This window comes from Engystomops pustulosus, chromosome 9, assembly GCF_040894005.1.
Source record: "Engystomops pustulosus chromosome 9, aEngPut4.maternal, whole genome shotgun sequence".
Classification (NCBI taxonomy): Eukaryota; Metazoa; Chordata; class Amphibia; order Anura; family Leptodactylidae; genus Engystomops; species Engystomops pustulosus.
Window position 1 is genome coordinate 94462262 of NC_092419.1, and position 15924 is coordinate 94478185.

The window sequence follows — 15924 nt, forward strand, 5'->3', positions numbered from 1 at the left end:
GTCTTCAGTCATACACCACTGATGGCTGTGATTGGCTGCACACATGTAAACAAATCCTGATGGGGCGTAGAAGAATCCAGAGCTAGGAATGTTGGCTAGCCAAACTAGTCACAACTTGGGCAACCCCTTCAATGTTTGTGACAAGCTTTATTTTATTTTTTTTACCCTGACGCACCGGTGATTCGGTTATGGCCGACAGGTCTTCATCTGTATCAAACATTATGAAACATGTAGCGCTTTTCCCATAGATGACGGCATATTGCTAGGAAATATGATCACTTTACAGGTGAACCTGCATCCTTTTCTACATTTTGCCAGCACTGTGGCGCACCAAGTGGTAGTACAAGGAACTGCAGTTAGTCCAATGACAACAAGGTTTGAAAGGGATGCAGCACTGAATCAGCAAAGCAGGACCATGACAGCCCCAGCAGTCAGGTTTTGATCATAAAATTATGGTATGTCCTATATAAGCCATCACTTTATAAAACTGAATACAAACCATTTGATTGAGACAATGCTAAAAATTACCTGTGGAGAACAAAATAATGAGATCCAGTAGATTTTTCATTGTATGGCGAGAGCTGAGCTGCCAAATATATGATCCCCGTAATACTAATCAATTATACAATCGCACCATGGATTTGGAAGCTCCCTTTAAAATATTAGCAGCGGACCTCCACCTAAATATACATAGATTCCTGCTGAAAGTGATATGCGAACGACAGTCTTGGTCAATATTTATCTCATGTGTTTGGATTAAGAACCCAATAAATACAGTTTTCAATATTTAATTTAAAAAAAATGGTCCAACTAAAACCAGCGTCAGCATCTCCCGGTATTCCATAAAAATGATGGCAAAAGTCATAAAAATCCGGATGATAGAAACCCCCATGGGTCTACGTTCTGGCTTGTTCTCATAAATAGTAGTTGATCCGGAACGCTACGGTTTTGCAGCCTGTGGACGAGAAAACTCTCTCATCTTCAGGAAAATAAACCAAACTGTCCGTCACAGAATGCACAACGTCCTCCTCAGACGCCAACCCCATCTGCTCCAGCTCGCTGCGCACGCAATGCCGCACGTGGTTGGGGCGGAGAGGTAGAAAAGGCACAATGACATCAATAAGATTCTGCTTCATGATCTCAGACTTCCAGAAGCCATCTGCAGAAAAAAAGAACACATAGGTCATAAGTAAGTAGTAAAATAAATACCTTTTCAATGATAGATATATATGCAAAAATAGAAAAAATGTAGCCGTTGTATGTATTCTATTACATAAAACACACTTAAAAAAATCTAGGGTTACACTACAGCCCCTTATGCTTCGCTTATAAGCATGTGTCAAAAAGTTTTGCATATGATCCCTACTTCATCACTGCACTGAAGAGGGAGAAGACTGTTTACAGCAGCTCCCACCATAGTGCAGGGGGAATGTCATCCAAAATAGCAGAACACAGCAAAGTATAGACTATTTTGGAGGCTTAAAACAAGCCAAGACGTTATACTCAATGCCTCCTCTCACGTAAAGTGGTTGTACATAGGGGATTACAATCGATCCATCTACAGGCATAAAATGGGGTTAGAAAACCAAGAAAAAGGCTGGCACGGCGCTATTATGGAGAGAGATCCATTTACAGGATAGGGGATAACGACCCAAGTGGTAAGGGTCCGACTGCTGGGACCTCAACCGATCTCATCAACAGAGATCCTGCTCTCACTCATTGATGGAGTGGCAGGACAAGCATTGAATCGAGCACTAGGACTCATGCTCAACCTGCTGCTCCAACAACTAGTCCCCTTTCTTGTGTGATGTGCAGGTCACAAACCGCTAAAAACGATATTGCAAAAAAACTGAAGAAAAATGTAAAATCCGTGATAGATAAAATGGTACTCACGCTCCTGGTCAGCTATCACAGCTTTAGTTATTGCAGGCACCACATCACTGAGCTGGATCTCCTCTCTGTCCTTGTGGTCTCTCCAGAAATTCAGTGCTACGTTATTAATAGCGTCTCCTCCTGAATTACTGTACAAATAGAAGGAAACAGAAAATGTTCTATACAATCCTTTACTGGTTGCCTAGAATGTAAATTCTACCATTAGTTTTGACCATAGGAAGCCACAGGCAGTGTTCGGTATTAGCCCTGGAGATTTGTGTAACCGTACATTTATGTGTGTTGAATTCCAGGATTGTAGCTGGATTTGGAGCACACTGCAGTTGTCTCATCTTGGCATCACACTGCTCCCTAGCCTCTCCAGCTCTGCTTTAATATATAACCAGCTCTTGTGCAAATCTATGCAGCAGTACAGTAAGAAATTGCAAACAGGAGTGCACTACCTACAGCTACAACCCTGGAAAATAAATGCATATTTCACTGCCCTGCTGCTACCAACACACACTTAGATATGTTTACCACTCTCTGCAGCTTTATACAGTCAAAACTACTGGCATAACCAATCACGGCTCTTTTGCATGTGAATCATGTTAATGGCAACTTTCGTTACCTATAAAAGTTTTTAAAAAAATGTTGCCACTGGCACCCAATATTCTGCGGATAGGAAAAAAAAGTGTATTCAAAAATCTTTAAAGGGGACGATTATTAAAATATATCTTGACATGCCCAAGCGATAGGTTGGAGGTTTTGAATAATTGAGATCCAGGTTCTAAGATCCCCATGATTACCCCTTATCCATGTAATAACTTAGGTATCTCAAAAGGGTTAAACGTGTTGAACCATCGTACAACTGAGCACGCATTCACCTTACAAAGACAAATATGGCCTTCTTGTAGTTTGAACCAAAGACGACCCAGGATGAGCCCAGGAAGGGGGTGATGACGTCTATCAACCCAGGGTGCATCTTATCCATCTCCTCAAACACAAACATGGAGCGGCTGCAGGCAGTGAGGTTCCCCTGGATCCAGAGCTTCAGGTCTTCCTGTGTAATGACACCATGGAGAGACATATATGTGTGTTACATGTGATCATATAGCTGGAATGCACTGCATGTACCGGCGTCTATATCCTGCACAGAGCAGCGTCATCACTGAACTGTGCCCCGTTATCTACACTCAGTGCCAGTAGTCACCGATTATCCAGCTCATTCCAACATCACAGTGGACTTGTCACCTTCCTGATAACATCTCCTAGGGTAAAGCTACAGACACTATTAAGCAATTTGGACGCGCCTAATTTATCAAGAGGCATGAAACAACTTACCACTTCTACACCGACTGCTTTATTTACGTTTCCCAAAGCAACCAGAATTTAAGGGAACCTGTCATCAGGGAGGTCATTTTTACATGATGACAGGTTCCAGTGGCCTATGTCATGTTGAGTTTAAAAATGGCTATATCGGCATTCTGAACAGTTGCACTGCTTTATAAATCTTTATTTAACATCGCCTGACTCCCTGCTAGCAATATGTGGCGAGTCCTAGGGGGAAGGAGAGGCAGCTGCAACAGCCCGGGTCTTAGTCTCATCAATGTCTTCTCACTCATCCCACGCAGCGGTTTGCTGATGTAAACAGGGAGAGTGATTAGAGGCAGTGACCAGACTGAGACATGGGCTGTTTAAATGGGGGTCAGAAAATTCTGCATGATAAAGAGGGGGCTACATAAGAGCGAGTTATATGTGTGGGACATTGTATAGTTTGCACACTCCCAAAGACTCTCCTGGGGATAAGCATGGGACAGCCCTCACCTTGTACTGATTCACATTCTGGGCATGAGGGAAGTGCAGGATGGGAGAGAAGCGATGGACGTACGGGCTGCGGTTTCCATCCTTGTACAGGTGTTTCACCAGCAGGGAGCTCACAAAAGTTTTCCCGGTTCCGCTCCAGCCATGGAAGGACACCACAAGGGGCTTACTGGGCCGCTCCGTCTCCACAAACACCTTAAGGGCCTTCACCAGCTGCTCCCTCGCCAGATGCTGCCCAAATACGTTACGGGCAAGATCGCAGTCCAGCGCTGCACAGAGAAGACAGAGTATAAGCAGGTTTTAATACCTTTTAAAACATTTTTTAAATCTTTAGGGAAAAAAATATATATATATATATTGTGGAACGGTCACATTCTGACACCTATAACTTCTTCATAGTTGGGTGTAAGGGGTCATTTATTGTGGGACAAGCCGAGGTTCCCAATGATATCACAAAGGGCGACGATTGGGGGCTAGATGGTGGCACCCATACACTGACGTCATTTAAGTTTCGCAGTTGCCTTTGACAGTGGCGCTTGCACGGTTCACACGTGATCTCAGTGGGTGTCTGCTGTATAACACAGTCATCTCCTGCCTTGTACATATATACACAGCCCAAGTTACTAAAGTGACACCTGAAGGACCAACAGAGGTCACTACAAGTCCATTGACTTACTGATGATAGGTCATTAGCTCAACACCACAGGATGCACAGATCCCACTGGTGACGTCACATCCACAGACATGACGTCACACTCACCATCAAGGTCCGGGCGGAAGCTGCAGTCGCAGGAGTTGTACAGGCTGCAGTGGAAGGCGGACAGTTCCCAGCATCCTCCGGTGCTCAGTATGATCAGGAGCAGCAGGGTGAGGCTGCCCGCCATCCTTACCTGCCCCGCAGCATGACTGTACACGTGCACCGCCGCCAAACTTCTCCCGTCAACAGGAGCCCTGCCGGTGACGTCACTGTCATGTGATCACATCACCTGACCACAAGCAGGAAGCTGGGACGAGCCTGAGCCACGCGCGCCCTCTGCTGGCGGCCAGGAGCGCTGCAGCGCAGGGATAACTGAAGAATTGCATTCTACTGCACAGTATGTAAGTCGGAACCATATACAGGCGGTCCCCTAGTTAAGGACACCCGACTACTTGAAGACAACCCATAGTTACAGACGGACCCCTCTGCCCACTGTGACCTCTCTGGATGTTACAATAGTCCCAGACTGCATTAATCAGCTATAAGGTGTCTGTAATGAAGCTTTATTGATAATCCTTGGTCCCATTACAGCAAAAAATGTTTAAACTCCAATTGTCACTGGGGCCAAAAATTTTTTTCTCTGGATCTACAATTTTAAAATATACAGTTTCGACTTAAATACAACTTCAACTTAAGAACAAACCTCTGGACCCTATCTTGTTCGTAACCCGGGAACTGCCTGTACTTTATAATTGTAACCGCAGCCAAATTTTTTTTTGGTCTCTGTGAATAAGAACCAGGATTACCAATAAAATTTAACTACAGACACATTTAATAACTGTGTTATAGCTGTTTATTGTAGCCTGGGGCTAAAGTACAGTAAATTGAAAACATCAAGAGGTCGGTTTGTAACTAGGGGTCGTCTGTAAGTCGGGTGTTCTTAAGTAGGGGACCGCCTGTACGTGGTGCTTTTTTTGCTTTATGCCACAAGATCCCGTCGACCCACAGCGCTTAGAGAGGTGACGGGCAGGACCGCTACAGGGGGAGTGCATAAATTAATATATGAGGCTCCCTGAGGCTGGTGCCACACGTAGCGCAAACGCAGACAAAGCCGCGCCCACCGGGCTGGGCCTCGGTCCGATCGCATCAGCTTTTCTATGGAAACGCCTGCGATCGGGAATGAGCCGCCGGTGTTTTGTGTTAATTTAAGCAGGTTGGACTTTTTGGTATCACCAAGTCGTTCCACAGGCACGACTTTGTCCGCGGTGGCGGCCAAGGCGAAGTACAGAGTTGTTGAGCAGAATGGTAGTTGGGGACAGGCAGGAGGTCAGGACAGGCAGCACAGGATCAGAGTTGGGGACGTAGCGGAAGGTCAGGGCTGGCAGCAAAGGAGTGTAGTTGGGGACGGAACAGGGGTCACAATGGGAATTCACAACACTAGCACAGGGCATCAGCAACAAAGATTTCTCTAAGGCCCGTTCCACACTTTGTTTGATGCAATGAACTTGCATGACACTCGCAACGCATTCTACTGGGATCTCCTGGCCCGAACGCTGCAAACCGGGACTGAACTCAGCAGTCCGTTCATGCCGGGAGATCGCGGCAGCACGCACTACGAGTGCATATAAAACAATATAAAAGCAGGACGCCAACTCCACACGCTCGCCCAACCCTGAGTTTCACCGTCCTCGGCTTCTTCCGCCCTTCTTCTGACTTTTTTGGGGCGTTTTTAAGCAGTCCGTTATTAATTATCTTAATTAACACGGGTCAAAAACGCATGCGATTTTAACGGACTGCTTAAAAATGGCCCAAAAACGGGTTCAAAACATCACGTGTGCCACCGGTCTAAGGGTGATGTCACACATGGCGTTTTTGGTCTGTTTTTAAACATCCGTTTTCAGTCCGTTTTTGGCAGTTTACCATGCATTTGGCAGCTTACAACCTGTTATCTATCAAGATAATTGGGAAAAACGGACCAAAAACGCCATGTGTGGCATCACCCTTGGGGTCGGGTGGCGGCCATATTGGACTGGCATTTGCAGCGTGCAGATGAGATTTCTGTCTCTCTCTGTTGTGTGTCTGTAGCCACGCCCCCTGCACAGAGCTCAGAGACTCTCACTGATTACATCCTGCCAGGACATTGTGAGGAGAGAGAGAGCCTGCAAACTACATGGAGATAAGTGATCCGGAGGAAGGGGGAGGCAGGCACATATCTGTGAGATGTGGCAGACCTCAGAGTGTAAAACTGTAAAAGTCTGTCAGCCTCTGTCTGTCATGTCTCTGTGTAATCTCATGCATCTCTGATCTATCTTATCTCTCTCTCTACGGGGCTCATTTACTAGGGGTGCGAACGACGCACTTTCGTTGAGTTTCCCGAATATTTCCGTTTTGCGTCGAATTGCCCCAGGATTTTGGAGCACCGGCGCCGGCTTGCACGCGACAGAAATTGGGGGGGGGGGGGCATGACCTCCGGACAACCCGACGGATTTGGACAAGCCGCGGAATTTAAAAAAGAATTTGTGTTGAGCACTCTCATGCACCAGGAAGAAGCAGGTGAACTCCGGCGGACCTCTGCACAGCAGCGACACAGGAAGGAACCTGGACGCACGGACCCGAATCCACGTCGGACAACACACTGCGGGATTGCAACGGGACCGGGTAAGTAAATGTGCCCAATGTGTCAGTGTGTTAGTACAGAAGCCAGATGAAAGTGCACATAAACCCTGTACCCTGATAATGTAACCACATTGTCACCCCCACAGAACTAGATGGGTCATAATGTGTCTGGTCAGAGAGGCCTCGCCGACACCCTGGGATTTTGCACTGAGCAGCATAGAGAGTGATAGGAGCTAAAACAGCAATAAAACTGAGTAAAATAGTAAAGTAAGGGGTTAAAATTATCCTTATTGTGTTAACATCACTAGGGGATTGAGATGTGGGAATTTTATTTTGTGGGAAAACCCCTTTAAAGGAAATCCATGCTCTGTCTTCAAAAGCTGTTACACTGTCTCACCCACAATTCCATCCTCCCTTTTCAGGCAGAAATCTCATAGCAGCAGCACACTGTGGTAGAGGGGAGTGCTGAAGGAGCAGGGGGAAGGAGAGACAGGGACACATTTACTTACCTGTCCATGTCGCGACTTAAAAAGCTGATTTTAGAAGGAAGTAGGTAAGTGCCCTTGTCTATCATATTTCCTTTAGAAGGGCAACATATAGTATGTCCTTTATACAGTCCCCAGCACTAAAGGCTTTTTCAAGAGACATTTTACCCATATCTGAACCTATACGAGAAAAGGAAGCACTAAAGAAATGGTGTAACTGGTGACTGGACATGATTGCTGAGGCCAGTGACTATATGGAAGGTCACCGACATCACTGCTGGAGTTATGGAACCAGGACACAGTACCAGTGCTGTGGCGCTGCATTAACAGGGTGGAAATGGTTAATTGTAACTATAAAACCCGTTCACGCTCTGCGCCCGTACATGTGCGGGTTCTGTATGAAGAGGGCTCACAGGCTGGTGGGGCCTGTTGCATGTTGCAATGCAATGAAATGCATATTGGGGTACATTTACTAAGGGTCCGAATTGCGTTTTTCCGCCGGGTTTTCAGAATTTTACGCCTAATTGCCCCGGGCCCCTGGCGCATGCGATCGGCCGTGGCCGTCGGAAAAACCCAACGGATTCGGAAAAATCGCGCTATTTAAAAAAAAAGTGTCACTTGACACACACTTACATGCACCAGGAATAGGATGGTGAACTCCGGCGGACCTCGGCGCAGCAGCGACACCTGGTGGACATCGGGCGCACGGCCTTAGTGAATTTCCGGCAGACCCGAATCCTCATTGGAGAACGTGCCGCTGGATCGCGACTGGACCGGGTAAGTAAATGAGCCCCATTGTGTAAAAATTCCATATTGTAGTATATGGTAGGATTATGGTAGACCATTTAGGGTTATTGTAAAAAATAGTAAAAAAAAAAAAAAAAGTTTAAAAAATAAATAAAAATTCTAATCACCCCCCTTTCTCTTGAACTGTTATAAAACGTAATAAACAGTAAAAATCACAAACACGTTAGGGATCGCCGCGTCTCAAAATACCCGATCAATCAAAATATAAAAATGGTTATTGGCAGCGGTGAACCCCGTAATGGAAACTAGTGGCTAAATGTCCGAAACACTTCTTCTACACCATTTTACATCACATATAAAACGTAATAAAAAGTGATCAAAAGGTCGCTGTCACAATCAGAGGTTCCTCTGGACCACTGCGGGCGATGACGTAAGCCCACACCTGGGACCGGAGTCTAAGTGGCACCCGATTTTCATCAGAGACCACTGCAAAGCAGATTGGACTTGTTGCGGCGTGGTACCACCAGGTCGAACCACAGGCACGACTGTGCCCGCATTGGCGGCCAAGGCTTAGTCAGGCCGGGCAGCACAGGATCGGAGTCAGGAACGGAATCAAGGTCAGAGGGGGAAATCTGAATAAACACAGAGGGCTTGGAATACAGCTTTCTCTCAGGCATGGTAGCAAAGAACCAGAAGGGGTCCCAGGAAAAGGCTTGGCATATATAGGTAGTTAGATGGCCAGCGCCGATTAGTGGTGCGCTGTTCCATTAAATCTTAGACGGCTGGTGCATGCATGCCCTAGGAGGCGGGGACACGCGCACTGAGGCGAAAAGACCATCGCTGGAGCGCAGCAGGGTGAGTGAGACTGCCGTCGAGAGGGGGCACACCGAGGCACATGGGTGGATGCGCCTGCGACGCAGGAGCACCCGTGACAGTCGCACAGTCCTCAAAATGGTAGCAATGAAAACGTTGGCTCATTTCACAAAATTTGGTATCACTGTGATTGTACCGAACCAAAGAATAAAGCAGAGGCGATATGTGGAGCGCACAGTGAAAGTTGTAAAAACTGAGCCCACAAAAAGAGTGACACCAATGCATTTTTTTGGCCAATTTTACCACATTTGAAATTTTTTTACAGCTTCCCTGTACACGGCATGGAATAATATGTAAAGCCACTGAGAAGTAAAATTTGTTATCCAGAAAATAAGCCCTCACATAGTTCTGTACACAAAATAAATAGTTATGGATTTTTGAAGGTGAAGAGCAGGGGCGTAACTAGGAAAGATTGGGCCCTATATCAGACTTCTAAATGGGGCCCCTTCCCCCTTTGCTAGGCAGTCTTATTATTCCAGGGTGAGGGCACTCAAATAACTATAGACCACATGGGGGAAGTAGAAGCAGGAAGCTAGAGATGAGAGATTTCAAGTCCTGCTGTCCCCTCCCCCTACAATTCTTATCTGAGTTCCAGACTGTGTACTGAGGAAGATTTTACTGTTATATACATATTATTATGTACTTTTGCAGGATTATATGTATTAAATGGTGCACATCTGCCACTTTCGTGTGTCAGGTCAGATGCCGGGGCCCCCTGACACTGCGGTCCCCATAGCAGCTGCTATGGCTGCTACCGCTGTAGTTACGCCCCTGGTGGAGAGCGAGAAATGAGCGAAAAACCTTGCACCCTTAGCGCTCTGCGCCATAGCTGTACTGCGCTGAGTCTCGCGAATAGCGCTCAGCGCAGTACAGCTACTGTGCAGAGAAGATGGCGGTTCAGCTCTGCACAGGAACCGAACCGGCATTGGAGTTCGCGGGATGTCAGCGCAGGCTCTTCTAGATTTAAAGGACCACGTCCTCCTGATTGGCGCTTGTTAATCCAGCTCACCCTTATATTCTGGCACCTCCCTTCCTGCTGCGCCGGATCTTCAGCATCATTTCCTGCTAAGTGAAAGTTCTTCAGTGTTGCTGTGTTACCAGTGTTCCTCTATGCCAGTGGTGGTGAACCTATGGCACGGGTGCCAGAGGCGGCACTCAGAGCCCTTTCTGTGGGCACTTCGCTACTTGGGTTTGGAAGACCTTCTGCTGGCCCCACAATTTTCTGTGTACAGAGGGACACTGGAAAGAAGCTAAAATGATGCAAATTTTCCATCTTGTCCTCAGGAGGCCAATATGATTGAACGTTGTTGAAGAACAGGGTGCAATAAGTTACTGTTTTAATTTTTAGTTGGCACCTCGCAATAAATAAGGGGGGTTTTGGGTTGCAGTTTGGGCACTCTGACACTAAAAGGTTCGCCATCACTGCTCTATGCCCTGTCATCCATTCCTGGCCATTTACCAGTAGCTGCCCGCCTGTATCATGTGCCAGCTCCTGCCTGCCTGTACCGTGTGCCAGCTCCTGCCTGCCTGTACCTTGTGCCAGCTCCTGTGGCCCTGCCGTGAGTCCCAGCTCATCCTTCCAAGCTGTACACCTGCTGTCATCCCAGGCTCAGACTGTGTCCTCTATCTTCCTCGGTACTACCTTGGCTTACACCGCAAGCTAGTTGCACCTGTGGAATGATTTGGTGGTACCCCGCCGAAGCAAGACCATCCCGCTTTGTGGCCGGCTCTGGCGAAGACTAGGTTCCACTTAGATTCCGGTCTCGGGTGTCGGCTAGTACCATCATCTCCCCCGGTGGTCCACAGACTCTGTATCCTGACCTCTCCTGTGACCAAGTCTCCTGGTTATTGTGACAACAATCCTTGATCCGGGTGGTAGATGTCCTTTACAGTTGCAAAATGCTGTCATGAGGAAGTTTTGTGTCTGAATCTCAAATGAATAGTACATGAAGTTTTGCAAGATTCATTCTGACTAGGACAGTTTCTGAATCAAAATCTGGCAGATATGAATACACCCTAAAGACAAGTTCACACACTTATATAATTGACATTATACATTTTGTGGAGAATCCAAGTCAGAAAGCAAAGAGATTTCACCCATTAAGTAGCACTCTCCCTCCTGGGGCTCAGTCACACATCTGTTGATTTCTTCAGCATGCAATCCATGATTTCCACTGATAGCACACTGATGATTTATGCATTTGCATGTCTGTTTCCTTTCTTGGACCTGTAGTATGCCCTATTTTTTCACGTCTGGACCACAGACTTTAATAATAATTCCTTTATTTATATAGCGCACACAGATTACGCAGCGCTGCACAAAACTTGTCACATCAGTCCCTGTCCCCAATGGGGCTCACAATCTAATCAACCTCCTAGTATGTTTTGGAGTGTAGGAGGAAACCGGAGGACCCAGAGGAAGCCCACACAAATACAGAGAGAACATAGAAATTCTTAATAGCAGTCAATGGGTCTGCAAAAAAAACTGATGACTAGTGATCAGTATTCGGGTCCTTGGACCGGAACCCAAACACTTGCATCAGAAGCAAGCACCCACCAGTAGCACCCGAGATTGGGGGAGTGAATTGAACCCAGATTTCTAAAAATTGGGTTACTGTTCTACAGACCCAAACCGTAAATGTTCAATACAAACCCGAACTGGCAATGTTCAATACGAACCCGAACATTCTGTGTCGGATCTGCTTTTCATTACTGATGACATTTATGTGTAGTCCTTATTTTTTTATATGTTGCCATTTAATTTTGAAATCCATCCTTTTACTTGTGCGCAAAAACAAAAACGTAACAAGAGAAGCTTTATGGACGCAAAAAGAAACCAGATGAAGAACCAATACATAATGAAAAAGGACATGATTTTTGCAGACATATGACAAACACACCTGACACGAGGAGCCCAGAGTATGTTCATATAATTCAACACAGTCCTATAAAATCAAGCTCAGGCTGTGTTCACACCTGGCATTTAGACTGTGTTTTAAAACACAATACAACAGCTGGGGAGAGGAGATTTGCCATATTTTATTAATGTTAACATTTACATTCACATTGCGTTGTTTAATGTTAACTTTACATTTACAAAACACAAATGTTAACAGCAATGTAATTGGGCAGATCTCAAAATGCAATGTAAACACCACCTGAGGTTACATTCACACAACTTGTATCCTGTACATTTGTCTGGATCTGAGAGCAGGGAAATGCATTACAGTAGCATCAAAGAAAAGCAAATTTGAAGAAATCGCATCCGTACACTGCAAAAAAAAAAAATCCATGATAAATGTATCCATGCTGTGACGTCTCAATGCATAAGGAAATACATCGGCAGCAAAATCCAAATGTTGCAGATTTCACTGTTTATTCTGTGGCAAATCCATAACGTATTAGACTTTAAATGTAAATGTTAAAGGAAATGTACTATCAGGATGAATTATTGTAAACCAGGCACACTGACATACAGGTGCCCCCTCTGGCAGGATCCGCTCTTGTTTTAGCTTCCTATATTCTGTTTTTTACAATAAAAGACTCATAAAATTATGCAAATGAGCCCGAGGGGCTCCGGCCTCCATTGGTGTTAATGAAGCCTGGAGCCCTTGGGCTAATTTGCATAATTTGTTTTTCTTAAAAACAAGGGCATAAGAAGCTTAAAGAAGAGCGGATCCTGCCGGGTGGAAGTGGGGCACAAACCAGCATGTCAGTGCTTGGTTTACAATCCTTCATCCTGGTGGTAGATTTCCTTTAAGGCTAAGGACACATGAACATCTCTCTTCCTACCTTCAGTATAAAATGCATTTCACTGGTGTCAGAATATGTAGAAGTCTATGGAGAGGGGAAAGAAAGATATATAGCAGGAGTCATGGTTGCTAAGCCTCCAGCTCAAGGAGTATGTAAAATCCCAAGTACTGCTTGTAGAGGGAAAATCTGCTAGAAAATGAAGAGTATTAGTCATATTATAGCCAGAAATAATGATACTCCTTAGTACACCCCCTATACTGCTAATTCGTCCAAACATTGTAGAAAGGTGGGTATGAGATCCACCATCAATATCCATCATGATAAACCAGGAACGTTTACTTATCGATCCAGGCACCGTAACTGTGATAATCTTCTTATATGTGTTATCTATGGCCTCCTTCCTTCTAGCATCAACTCTTTAAATTAATCCAATGAGCCAGTCCAGTAATGATGGGTAGTTCGCGAAAGAGATGGTACGAAGAGCCGGCTCTTACAAGTGAACGACATGAGCCGGCTCCCCTCAGTGAGCCATTGGCTCACTTAACCCTGCCCCTAATTGCCTCACCATGCCCATACCTCACCTACAAAGTGGTGTGGAGTGGGGTGACTGACATGCCTGATGCTCCCTATTATACATTTAATAGGAAGACGTTCACGAGCCAGAAGAGCCGGCTCTTCTTAGTGAGCGGAGCCTAATGTGACAGCTCACTAAGAATAGCTGGACTTCCCATTGCTACCAGACAGTCTTTGGGGGACACTTCCAAGGTCCCCTCCGTGCAGCAGATTCAAAGGCTGTTACACTGTGGAATGAGCACTTCCCATTTCCACTATGTGCTCAAACCTCCTCTGTTGCCTTGAGATTACATCAGGCAGGGGGATGTGTCAAGGGAGCAGGGGGAGCATGAGACAGTGTGACAGCCTGTGAATCTGTAGAATGGAGGGGACCTGGAAACTGGCTCAGTAGCCCTTCAGACTCATTAGCATAATTTTAAAAGATGAATTTTAGAAAGAAAAAAGCAGTTGATAACAAATATAAGGAGATTACCACATTGCCTGGATCTATGGGTAAGTGCTCCAGGGCTGGTAGTGGGGGGGTCTCTTTAGATGCCTATATCTTGGGGTCTATAGTAACTAGAATCAAAATTCTGGTATCTGATTAAAGAAGAAAATCTCATCTTTCAAATCTTTTTTTTCTCACATTGGAAATATGATTCAGATAAAAATCTAATGTCCATCCATGAAACAAAACCCCTGGTTCTGGGTACCATAAAGCCCAAAATAGGGATATTTGAATTGACACTTCTCCTCCAGCCTCTAAAAGTGACTCATCTTATCCAAGATGTGACCCTTCATTTGCGTTTCACATAAAAGAGGGAATTCTTGACCTCCCAAACTTTTAAGAAACTTTGCAATGTGTCAGACACCCCATTAATTTGATATTGAGAAGCTATTGTTATTGATATATTATCCATATCTTAGTACAGGTAAAAAAAAAACCCTTTAAGTGCCATTTATTTCAGGCTGTGATGTACATAGGACATAGGTGGAGAGCAGCATTATGGCAGCCACCATTGGTGCTCTCTCCACCTCTTCCTGTACTAAACCCTGTAAATATCGCGAGACCTCACAAAAATAAATAAATAAATAAAATCTCCGAGACTTTCTACGGCCTCCATCTACGGAAAACTGTAAAAAAAAAAAAAAAAAAAAAAAAGTAAGATCTCGCGAGATTAGCCGCAGTAGGGGGGGGCGGAGGGGAAATCCCGCGAGATCCCACAGAAGAGCGCGCAGCAAGGTAGTTGCGAAGGAAGAGGAAGGTGGGGGGAAGAGAGAGGGAGTGAGGAAGGAGATTATCGCGAGACTACAGCCTGGGAGCAGACGGAGAGGTGGGAGGGGCGGGACGCGCGGAGCTCTCGCGAGACGAGGTGCCGCGGCTCTTGCGCTCAGGGGTCCAGCAGTCAGTAGGGGGCTTTGGCTTGTTTTAAGATGGCGGAGGCGGCCGGAGCTCGGAGCTGAAGCTGCTGACCGACCAGGTAACGTGTAGCGGAGGTGTTGGTGGGGCTGAGGTGACGTGCGGGAGGCGGCGGAGCGCTGGAGTCGGGGCAGCTGACACACGGGGGCGGCCTCTTGTCTATTCCCGGCGCTGGTGTAGCCCTGGCGGCCTCTTCCTCCTCCCCCTCCTGTCTTAGTCCTGTCACCCGTGAAGCGGCTCCTCACACCCGGGTTCCCGCTCCTTCCCCTTCTCCTCAGGCTGCGGCCTCTTCTTCCGCATCTTCCGGGCCGGGCCGCCTGACACCCGCTAGGCCTCGGCCTTTTCTCCTCACATCCTCCTCGCTGCCATGACACTGCGCCGCGCTGTGTGTCCCCCCTCTCTCCGGCCTGTTCACACCGTGCGGTCCCGCAGCGCCGTCGCCTGTCAGTGACTGACCATGACCCAGCTCTTTTCTACCGGTTCTTAGCCGGGCATCAGGCGAGGTGCTCACGTGACCGGCCCCTGGCACTGGTGCAAGTCTTAAAGGGGCAGTCACCCTCATTCCCCTATTCTCCATACATGTCACCGCCATCTATTGTTCTCTGGAAGCAGCCACTCACACTTGGTGAGGAGAGTAAATCACTGTCACTACCTCATGATCCACAATATATATAGGGGAATACATGAAATATGGAAAAATGTGTCTGGGGAGGTGGCGGACATGTACAAATAAAGTTTATTGAAGTCTTATTCTGGATCCACACGATGTGAACCCGCAGGGAGAATATCTGTGGCCTTGGACATCTCAGGTTGCGCATGATGTATATACATCGATACATATAGATCGGATCTACTGGGATACAGGCAGTCCCCGGGTTACATACAAGATAGGTTCTGTAGGTTTGTTCTTAAGTTGAGTTTGTATGTAAGTCGGAACCGTATACTTTATTATTGTAACCCCACTCAAAATCTTTTTGGTCTCTGTGACAATTTGATTTGAAAAATGTTGGGTTGTCATAAGAACCAGGATTATCAATAAATCTTCATTACAGACACCTGTGATAACTGTTATAGCTGTCTATTGTAGC

General features: G+C 46.2%; 2 protein-coding genes across 13 annotated transcripts in view; one reads left to right on the forward strand and one right to left on the reverse strand.

Annotated features, from left to right (window-relative positions):
• Nucleotides 1–772: 772 nt before the first annotated feature.
• Nucleotides 773–4677, reverse strand: TOR2A (torsin family 2 member A). Of its 2 annotated transcripts, XM_072123810.1 has the most exons (5): nt 4454–4677; nt 3697–3962; nt 2757–2932; nt 1894–2021; nt 773–1159 (listed from the first exon to the last, which is right to left on the reverse strand). In XM_072123810.1, exons 1-5 carry the CDS (start codon nt 4575–4577, stop codon nt 915–917), a joined length of 939 nt encoding a protein of 312 aa, XP_071979911.1. In that variant the 5' UTR covers nt 4578–4677; the 3' UTR covers nt 773–914. The 2 variants fall into 2 exon arrangements, with proteins under 2 accessions (XP_071979911.1, XP_071979912.1); XM_072123811.1 differs by lacking the exon at nt 3697–3962 and having other exon boundaries at nt 4454–4579.
• A 10061-nt stretch (nt 4678–14738) lies between these two features.
• The window catches only part of HUWE1 (HECT, UBA and WWE domain containing E3 ubiquitin protein ligase 1), a 59589-nt gene continuing 58403 nt past the window's right edge, over nt 14739–15924 (forward strand). For all 11 annotated transcript variants that reach the window (XM_072123839.1, XM_072123837.1, XM_072123840.1 and 8 more), the window contains exon 1: nt 14739–14897. The gene's annotated coding sequence lies outside the window, so the exon portion shown is untranslated. The remainder of the gene's footprint in view (nt 14898–15924) is intronic.